This window comes from Tauraco erythrolophus, chromosome 27, assembly GCF_009769465.1.
Source record: "Tauraco erythrolophus isolate bTauEry1 chromosome 27, bTauEry1.pri, whole genome shotgun sequence".
Lineage (NCBI taxonomy): Eukaryota > Metazoa > Chordata > Aves > Musophagiformes > Musophagidae > Tauraco > Tauraco erythrolophus.
Window position 1 is genome coordinate 5068022 of NC_141491.1, and position 10609 is coordinate 5078630.

General features: G+C 54.2%; 1 protein-coding gene across 1 annotated transcript; it reads right to left on the bottom strand.

Annotated features, from left to right (window-relative positions):
- Window positions 1-2641: 2641 nt before the first annotated feature.
- PI16 (peptidase inhibitor 16) lies at window positions 2642-10186 on the bottom strand. Its single transcript, XM_086627391.1, has 9 exons — window positions 10034-10186; window positions 7258-7476; window positions 6464-6573; window positions 5597-5685; window positions 5008-5146; window positions 4232-4575; window positions 3851-4153; window positions 3197-3751; window positions 2642-2815 (listed from the first exon to the last, which is right to left on the bottom strand). The coding sequence occupies exons 1-9, from the start codon at window positions 10184-10186 to the stop codon at window positions 2673-2675; spliced, it is 2055 nt and encodes a 684-aa protein (XP_086483517.1). The 3' UTR covers window positions 2642-2672.
- Window positions 10187-10609: the final 423 nt, after the last annotated feature.

Here is a 10609-nt window from a genome sequence, read left to right on the forward strand (position 1 = left end):
ACTGCATGTCTCCAGAAGTCAAAACCTTAAGGAAAATGCAACTCAGCAGTTTTTACAAGGTTCACTAGCCCCAAAATCATGATAAAGTATTTAAATCCTAGAATTATTTTGATGGGCTTCTGCTAAGGCTGTTAATCAGCAGCACCGTTGTTCCCAGCTCCATGATGGCTCTCAGCAGGGTGGACGAACCAGCATTGCAAAAAATCGGGTGTTGACCAAATGCCCTGATTTTACTGGGAGGAGAAATGCTTTTCTGCTCTTTTTATTGTTTATAGGGAAAATTAATGCTACAGTCTCCTTCACCCAGATGCAAAACCGGTCGTGGTCCTGAAATGCTCTCCCAGCTCCATCCCTGCCTGAAGAGCAGCAGCCACTCCGGCTGTATTTCTGTCTGCTGCCCTTAACCCAAGGCTGGATTTTTTTATTTTTTCCCCGAAAGCAGCTCGGCAGCAGGAGCTCAGCCTGCAACGAGAGCGTGCAGCAACCACGGCACCTGGGCAGGAGGTTATTTTGAATCTGATCCTTAACTACAAGTGATGCTGGCGATTAAATAAAGCACCGAACTCTCCGTAGGGTTCCGCGTAGCCACTTCAGAGCTGCCCAGTTCTCCGCGGCGTCTCTGCCGCTGCCATCTGCCGGTCACCGTTTAACGGGACGAGCCGTGACCGTGACCTAAAAAAACCCCGTAGGCAGCTGGTTTCCTGCAAGAAAGCTGGAGCTGCCGGGTTCCTGCAGCAAGATTGCAGGGAGAAGGGAAACGCAGAGCTGCGAGGGCAAAAAAGCGAAAAGCAAAAGGTCCGATCCTGGCATCGGCTGCGGTGCTGCGAGTTTACGCCTGGCGAAGCCGTTCCCCTGCGTGCTGCTGGCGGCTGGGCGATGTTTTTCCGTGGAAATGCTGCAGGGACCCGGGATCCGGGGATGCACACCTGCATTTCGCTTCTTTCTTTGCTGCAAAGATGAAACACGGCGTGTTCGGGGGCGGGAGAGGCTGCTGGGCTTCTCAAAACACGGAACCAGAAGCGCTCCAGCCGCAATTATCATCCATCTCCAAGCTCTCTTCTTCCTGCTTTCCTTGCCCAAAAATTCCTGGTGGGGACACATTTTTGCTTTGCACTCCGCTGGGTGCTCAGGGAATATTCCCTACGTCAGCCTCAGTCTCCTCCTCCTGCTGCTTTTACACAGGCTTAAGGACATTAAGTTGCAACCTTGCAAAAACCAGCACCCGGATCCTTTTGGAAAGCCAAAAAACCCCCAGGAGTGACATTATCTTTTAGCCATTCTGCCCAAGCACACCACCAAGAGCGTTTTGCAGACATCATGAGCAGGTCCCCGGCCCCCAGACCCCGCAGCGAGACACCGCACGCCCCACACCAGACTTTCACAACAGGATTTATTCAGTGCGTGCTCTGGGGATGCACGGGACACAGCGTCACGGGAGAGGACAGGAATATTGGCCTTCAGGTCATTCTCCACCTCATCTGTTTAAGAAATCAAAGGATGCACCAACCAGAGAAGGGACTGTATCGCCTCGTCCCTTCCACCAGTCTGCAGAGCTTGTCATGTATTTTACACACCTTACTGGGAATCCTCAGGCGAAGGGAGCAGAGATGTGGGGGAATAAAACTCACGGTGTCCCAGACTACGAAAGCGGTCCTCTAACAAGTCCTAGCACCACCAGTAACCTCTATCATCACTCACTCGGCTCTCTCGAGCTCAAACTGTACCAGCAGACGTGATGACTTGTTTCTCCTGGACCTGGTTCCACCACACATAAAGTATACGTCAACTGGGATCTGTACCTAAACTCAAATACACTTAAGTTATGCAAAGAAGGAAGCCATGCAGGAGAAAGCTGCATGAAGGAGCTGGTAACTCCTCTTCAGCGCCGAAGGCTTTTCTTCTGCGCATGCACACGGGTGCAGGCACACGCGTAAAATCAAGTCATGGCAAGGGACTAACTGTGGAACACGCGGTAGAGAGCAGAAGAGAGGAAGGAGGCAAGGGTTGGAGAGATGTGGGGAGGAGAAAGGAGTACAGAGGTGTAGTACTGGCTGTAGCTACACCAGAACCAGGAGGAGATAGACATCTTCTCCTGTGGGGGAAAAAAAAAAGCCACTCTTTTTGGACAAGAAGGGAAGAGATGAAACTTCTCCAAAATTAAGACAGACACATCAAGAGGGGAAAAGAGCATTTTTGTTGGAAACTCGTCCTGACAAACACCAAACCCAGCCACCACATCTCATCTACAGGCAAACACCAAAACCAACGACCATGTCTCATCACCACTCGGGTTTCCAAGTCATTGTGCTTTCCCTGGGGACACGGTGCAGCAGGGCCTGCCAGCCGCACAGGTGGGCGGGATAGCTCATCACTTCCAGTTTGGACATGGACCAGAAGCCCAGGCTGGCTGGGAAGAAAGGAGAAGCGTCCGAGGTCACCAGCATTATGGCAGACACCCTCCTGCCCTTGGATCTCCCCAGGAAGGGGACCAAGTTCCCATGGGACTGCCAGATGCCCTTGGCTCGTCGGGGCTGGAGCAGATAAGGCAGTGCAAGAAGAGAACGTGTCAACCTGAATTGTCGGTGGTGTCTCCCAAGCCTACCAGGGTTGTGGAACAGCCAATGCTGAAGAAAGCCTTGGTGACCGGTGCAGGGACAGCTGAGAAAGACCATTCAAAGCAGAAGGCCCACCAGGATGACACTGGGAAGAAGGAAGGGTGAAAGCCCCAAGCAGGTACTGGGGGCTCCAGCCATGGGCTGATCCATGCTTGTCTGGTCTGAATTTGTCTCCAGTTCTTCAGTGTCCAGGGCACCTGCTGGCAGAAGAGAAGAAAATATGGAGTTAGAGGGGAAGATCTGGGCAAAAAAGGAACGCCCGCTCATGCAGGTCCATCAGCGATGTGCATCAAGACACCACGAGGTGCGAGGCAGCAGTGCACGGATCCAGCGAAGGCAGGACACAGCCGGTGGGTTAGTGAGGAGCAGGCTGTGAACAAAACCATGCTTCACGAACGAGACATCCAACCAGCCCTTTCCAGTGTTAGAGGGAAGAGTGAGGAAGAGGGTTGGTGTCACAGACGAGAGGAGGATCCAAAGGACCAGTCCAATACTGGTTCCTCCCAAGCGCTCTCCATGCTGCTTGGGGATCACTGAACATCTGAGTGTCCATGCCAGGACAGACTCCACAAGTACCTTACCTGAGAGGGAGGTCTGGAAAGCGGGGCTCTGCCCTTTTTTCTCTTTGGAAGATGATGTTAAGCGCAAGAAGGTGGGCTCTTCAGGGCTGAAGACCACTGACTTTGAGGGGGTTATGAGCTCAGCTTTGTTGAAACCTAACTTGATGTCTGGAACAATTTGGCCGAGGGATGGAGATGGACTGGAAAAGGCTGATTTCTCTTTCCCGTCCTCTTTGACACCTCTTTTTGTTTCTAGGACTGATTTGGGGCTGAAGGCTGTGCCCATGCTTTCTAATAAGGCTGGATCCTCTGTAGTTAAGGGACTAACAGGCTCTCCAGTGTTTACCTCTACTTCTGGAGATACTTTATAATCCAGGTCTAACGTGGGCTCAAATGAAAGAGTTAGCCCAGTTGCCTCAGTAGGACTGGATCTTTCTGTGTTGGTGGGTTCTGGCATTGTGGTTGTGGCAATTTTTGTTTGTGTCTTTGCTGTTGTGGTATGTGCTGGTGTTGTAGTGGTGAGTTTTGGCTTTGCTGATGTTGTAGTAGCAGGTGTTGGCTTGGCTGTAGTGGTGGTAGATGTTGGTGTGGTGGGTGTTGGCTTGGCTGTAGCAGCTTTGGGCTTAACTACAGTTGTGGTGGGCTCTGGCTTGGCAGTAGTGGGGGTTGTGGTGGGTTTTGGTGTGGTGGGCATTGGCTTGGTGGTAGTGCTGGTTGTGGTGGCTTTTGGTGTAGTGGGCTTTGGCTTGGCAGTAGTGCTGGTTGTGGTGGGTTTTGGTGTGGTGGGTGTTGGCTTGGCTGTAGTGCGGGGTGTGGTGGGTTTTGGTGTGGTGGGCGTTGGCTTGGCTGTAGTGCTGATTGTGGTGGGTTTTGGTGTGGTGGGCATTGACTTGGCTGTAGTGGTGGGCGTGGTGGGTTTTGGTGTGGTAGATGTTGGCTTGGCAGTAGTGCTGGTTGTGTTGGTTGTTGGCTTAGTGGTAGCAGTTGCTGTGGTGGGTTTTGGTGTGGTGGTTGTTAGTATGGAGGGCTTTGGCTTGGCAGCAGCAGTGGTAGGTGCTAACATGGTGGGTTTTGGTTTGGCCATGGCTGTGGTGGCTGCTGGTGTTGCAGGTTTTGGTTCGGCTGAGGTTGTTGTTGGGAGCATGGTGGAAGGTTTTGGCTTGGCTGTAGTTGTGGTTGGGAGTGCGGTTGTGGGTTTTGGCTTGGCTGTGGTTGGGAGCATGGTTGCGGGTGGTGGCTTGGCTGTGGTTGGGAGCGTGGTTGCAGGTGGTGGCTTGGCGGTGGTTGGGAGCGTGGTTGTGGGTTTTGGCTTGGTTGTGGTTGGGAGCGTGGTTGTGGGTTTTGGCTTGGCTGTGGTTGGGAGCATGGTTGCAGGTGGTGGCTTGGTTGTGGTTGGGAGCGTGGTTGTGGGTTTTGGCTTGGCTGTGGTTGGGAGCGTGGTTGCAGGTGGTGGCTTGGCTGTGGTCGGGAGTGTGGTTGCAAGTGGTGGCTTGGCTGTGGTTGGGAGCGTGGTTGCAGGTGGTGGCTTGGCTGTGGTTGGGAGTGTGGTTGTGGGTTTTGGCTTGGCTGTGGTTGGGAGCGTGGCTGTGGGTTTTGGCTTGGCTGTGGTTGGGAGCGTGGTTGCAGGTGGTGGCTTGGCGGTGGTTGGGAGTGTGGTTGTGGGTTTTGGCTTGGCTGTGGTTGGGAGCGTGGTTGTGGGTTTTGGCTTGGCTGTGGCTGGGAGTGTGGTTGCAGGTAGTGGCTTGGCGGTGGTTGGTGGCTTGGCTGGGGTTGGGGTTGTAGTCGTGGCTGGTGGCTTGGCTGTGGTTGTGGTTGGAAGTGTGGTTGTGGGTCTTGGTTTGGCTGTGGTGGGTACAGGTGTTGTGGGTTCTGGTTTGGCTGTGGTTGTGGGTTTTGGCATGGCTGTGGTTGGGGTGGATGGGCTTGCCTTTGTTGTCACAGAGGCTGGACTGGTCTCTTCTACAGTGGGTTCTGGTAAGAGACGAAAAGTGCCATGGGTTAGGGCTGGGGTCAGCTGACCTCAACGGATCCCCTGCACTGAGCAGGGCCAGCAGAAATCAGCAGGATGGTGAAGCAGCAGCTGACCCCTCTCAGGTCATTCTGGGCCATCCCCTGCTCTGAGGTTCCCAACCTGGAGACATCTCATCTCCCTTACACAACCTCCTGCTCCTCAAGGGTCACCCTCGTGGGGCAAAAATTCCCAGCTAAGGGGGCACGAGGTCCTTGTCCGATCCTCCTCATCTTGAGGCAGTTGACCTGTCTTCGGAGTTGCCGTCGTACCTGATGTCTCATGGTCTATCCCTGGAACTGCTGGTCCAGGGCTTCCCGATAGCTCCAGGAGGGTTCAGAGCTTGGACTCCAACCCAGGGCTCTGAGTCCCACTAGCCCGTCAAGGGACACACATCGCTTTGCTTCACTTACCACACAAGGAGTCGACACAGACTCTGTCCTCAGGACACTGTGAACATGAGGGTCCCTCCTTGTACGGCTTTCGGCCTTTCATATTTCCCCTGGAAGCAGAAGATGCCAAGAAAAAGAAGGCGTGAGGAGAGGAGGAAACACCCATCCCAAAGAGGGGCTCTGATTCCACTGGAATATCCCAGCCAAGGCAAAACTTGAAATTAATGTAAAAAACCAGGTCTGGGTCTCCTGCCACAGACTGTCAGTGACATTCACTCAACAGCCTGACCCCAAGGCTGCTAAAACCAGGGGAGACAGCTCCATGGACCACATCCTTCAGCTCCCCTTAGAACAGAGCAGTCGATGGGCATTTGGAGAGGTGATTTTGTCTCCCTTCCGCTCAAGGCTCCTAAGAAGATCTGCGGTGACCAGCCGCTCTTGTTGGTCTCACCAGCTCCAAGCAAGTGGTCCCCAAGGCTAGTCCCAGGGCTTTGCAAGTGGGCGCCCACCTCTCCTCCCACGTCCACCCTTCCTGCTGGTGCAAATGGGCTTCTCCACCCCACGCGACCGCTGCTGCCAGCAGGGAAGAGCAGGGCAGAGCAGCACCCTCAGCTATTGTGGGATCAGCCTGGGGTAGCTCTCGGGGGGCAGCTCCCTCCCGGGTCTGTGCCAGGAGCTGAACCCCACCTCAGCAATCGCAATCGCAGGCAAGGATCACCAGACAACCCTTCCTTCCTTTGCGACCAACCCAAGATAACAAACGCCTTTGTTGGAATCGCTTTGCTTCTATTTCTGAACGAGGCCAAATCCTGCTCTGCTATAAGGGCTGAAGGAAGGACGTTTCCAGCACAGAAACCCCACCAAGACACACCGAGCCACGGGACTTACGGGGGGTAGTAGTTGCAAACAAGCAGGTACATGCCCTCTGTTTCGATTCCGTCGATCTTCTCACAAAACTTTGCCCCGCAGCCGATCTGGTGCGTGCTTGCCCAGACCACCTGAGGCAAAGACCAGGGGTGAAGGCGAGGTGTTTGGGTGAAGGCAGACACCCTGTTGGCAACCTGTCCTCTGGCCTTGAAGGCTGCTCAGTCACTACACCGATGTCCCCCTCATCTCTTAGTGTGTGCTCCAGATCCCACATCTCCACGTTGCTTCAGCATCCTGCCCCTTGCCCCCGTCTGGACCACCTTCCCAACCTAATCCAAGTGCCACAGCTTTCCTACCATATAGTCTACCCAGGTAAAGCAACACCATCTCTACCTGGAGCTTTGGTCCTGGAACTCTCCATCCATCCATCCATCCATCCATCCATCCATCCATCCATCCATCCATCCATCCATCCATCCATCTATCCACCCACCCACCCACCCACATATTTACCACCATCTCTGCTCCTCCTTGCTCCCACCCAAGCTGTGAAGAAACACTCAGACCTCTTATCTCTGCCTGAAACAAGCTGGCACCCAGCTCTGCTGAGTAGCCAAAAAAGGGCTGCAGAGCTTGTTTAGAAAACAGTCTTCTCCAAAAGGCTGGTCATGGCTGTCATCATACCCAGGTCCCCCTGTGTCATTGTTGATTCCCACCTGGTTCCCCATCCCTTTGCAAAGACTCTGGGAGGAGCAGGGGCCCTGGTACAGCTCCTTTCCCAACAACCCCATCCTTCCACCCCAGCAGCCTGGTACCTGGGTGTAGTGGCCACACATCTGCCCAGGGACACATGTGGAAGTCGTCAGGTTGTAGTATTTCTCCTCCGCGTTCCAGTCTTCCACAGCAAATTCCAGGTCCAAGGTGGGGGCCATAGCAAAGAGGTTCTCCCCCCGTCGGCCTCTCTCCTTATTGTGGTCCCAGATGCACTTCTCTGCGTAGGCTTGAGCAAAGGCCTCCAGCTCCGTGTCCCAGCTCTGGAAGGAGCTCGGCGTCAGCATACAGAGAGGGACACTGGGCTCTCCGACGCGCACAAGGACATGTACCAAGGACCTCTGGGCTCTCTGGCTGAAGTTTCCCCATTCATGAGTAAAATTCAAATCCCTACCCAACATAGTCCTCAGGAGAGGGGAACTCCACAGTCAGCCCCAGCACAAACCAAACTTTAGCTTATGGGTCAAATAAGGGAAGGTCAGAGTGTCAGCACAACTCTCACAATCTTGCCTGGGACACCTCTAACATCACCATGGAGCATCCTCAACTCAGTTTGGAGAAACCATGAAGTTAAATGGAGAAAGAGAGGAAACTCACCCTGGGTCACACAGGAGGGGTCCTGGGGACATCCCTCTTTGACTGGGATGGGGATGGGAGGAGAGCAGGACACATCCACCCTAGCAGCTGCACAGAGCCTGGGAGCACACGCTCCTGGGAAACATCATCTGTTTGCCTGGATCTGAGACGCGGCCGGCCGGCTGCCTGCCAAGAGCCCCCTCTGGAGCCGCGGCGGCCCCACCGCCAGCTGAGCCCACCAGCCCATGGTCCCCTGCCGGCCGCATTGAAATGGAGGAGGAGGAGGAGGAGGAGAGGTTTTCTGGCAGGGAGGCACACGAGGAACCCTGTGCCGCAGCTGTTGGACCATCCCTGGCGCCGTTTGATGGAGACGGCAGCTTTGCTTCTGCAGCGGGCTGGAAGGTGGCCCAGCAAACAGGGGACCTTCCCAGACAGAGCCAGGGCTGGATTCAAAGCGGGACAGAGCGTGGCCCTGGTGCAGGGCACGTCACCGTCGGGGTGTCAAGGGGATGTGATGGGCCCCTGAGCAGCAGCACTAAGGGACTGGGGGGGGAAGGAAACCCCAAAATCTGTGGATGGGGGCACAGAACATTGGTTGACCTCACACCGTGGCCCCAAGCCAGGCTGAGAGCGCCGGCTGGAAACCCAGCGTGGGGAGCGCACGCCCCTCTCCTCCGGCACGGAGCTGCGCTCCGTAAACAGGGACTCGCACCTGCAGGATTCGCCTCATTAAAAAAGAAAAGTGGCTTTAGGCTACGTATCCCCCCGCTCCCCGCCATCACCTAATTATTTCCACAGCAACCGGATCCGTGTCCCAAACAGAAGCGCGGGGTGACCTCAGCTGGGCACGGTGCCACGGCAGCAGGTGAGCTCGGAGGCGAAGACAGCCCGAGCGAACGTCCCCGCGGGGAGGTGAGGACGGCACGCTCATGGAAAACCTCTACCAAGACAGCATCGGGGCTGCTGTAAGCTAAACGTTTGTTGTGCTTGGGGGGGGAAAAAAAAAAAAAAGCAGCCTTTGGCTCCGGGCTGCGAGTGGGTCTGGTGTGTTTGAGCAGAAACAAAGCAACACTGCGGAGAGGAGCATCTCCGAGCACGCCATCTGCAATCAGAGCTTCAGCCCGGAGCAGCAGTCGCTGGATCAGAACTGCCGCTGGATCAGAACTGCCGCTGGCTTAGGGACCCTGAGAGATTGTCTCCCCCAGGCTTTCTCCAAGACTTTGGCTCCCAAGCCCTTATTCTCCGAGTTTTCTGTGCCTTGCTTTGGCTGGTGGCCATGGGACCATGGTCTTTAGGGTTCTGGCTCTGTCCTCTTTGTGGCTCGAGTCACTAGTCAGGCTTCCTATGCCTGAACGTGGCTTTTTGTTTTATTATTGGTAAACTATTATTCATATCGGTAAACTCCTATTTCGCAGCCCACAAAGGTTTAATTCAGCCTGGGCAACTTTTGGGTCAGACAGAGAGGTCTGCAAGCACACTGTGACCAAAAGAGCAAAGCACTCCAACTGTCTAGGATAAACAGTTGTCCTCCTCCTCCTCCACGTGTGTTGCAAAGGGTGAGAAAAATCACGTGGTGCAAGATAAAACACGATAGCCAAATTATAATGAAATCAAGGGTCCAAATAAGACAAAAAGCAGAACCAACTCAAGAGCCTGTTTTCACCCCCACTGCAGCCACACAGATGGTGGGCACCTGACTCAGTTTCCCCAAGCAAAATGGGGGATCGTCCACCTCCAAGACAACCACGCATTAGTTGTGGTGGGGACTAGGAGAGTGATGGAAAGCCCAAATAACTGAATGACCTGGCTGTCATCTTAGAAGTTGACATTCCCTCCTGTAGATAAAAGCCCATTCACCTGCAAAGGCAAACGCCCCAACACAGCAGGACTCCCCCTCCAGCCCGAGGAACCCACTCACGGCAGTGTCTCACTGCCTGTTCTCCCCATCACGAGGAGCTCCAGCGGGCGCTCACGTGAGCGAGAGCTGCATCGCTCTCACGCAGAGCACCAGGGGACTCAGATCCCACTTAGGAACTTCCACAAACAAGGATAGCTCTATAGGTGAAAGAAAACTCCTCTCTTTAGAGGCAATTTAGGGAACCCCTCCATTGATACCTAGTTGTAAGCCCACAGAAGAATTGCTCTGCCTTCCCTAAAGAAAACCCCGATCCCTCCTAGAATTAAGATCGAGGCTTGGACGACACAACCACCCTCTGACATTCCCCTGCAATAAAAGCCACTCACCATCTTCAGCATATCCATAGCAGGAGGAGAGACCTGGGAGCGGTATTTATTGTGCTCATCCAAAATTATCTGCTTTTCTTCATCGCTCAGGGACCAGCTCAACTCCAGCGCTGTGAGCAACAGGAAAACAGGAGGAAGACCTGAGCTCAGCATCGTGCAGCCAGCTTCTGCTCTTAGCAGCCCACGGCTCTGGCAGTCGGATTTAAAGCACCTCCCAAAAGCAAGGAACACCCAACAGCTTGAAGATTGGGGAGGAAACGTGTTTCTTTATTAGAGCGGAGTTTGGGAGCCACGCGGTCCACACCCATCTCACATATCGGCCTCGATGGAGGAGCAGCAGCATGGCTGGTGCCAACGAGCGCGCAGGGTCCACTCCCCGAGACAGACCCTGTGCCTCCTTCGTAATCCCTGGATTGGCACTTTTCATCCAAGGATCTGCTGCTCCAAATCTCAGACATCCCCTTAGCCCTCAGTTACGGGTTCTCTCTTCTACCTCCTGTCCCTTTTCTCCTAAACTATAATAAAAATAAAAATAATGATAATAATCCCCAAGCAACCAGCAAAGCCCTGTTTTAC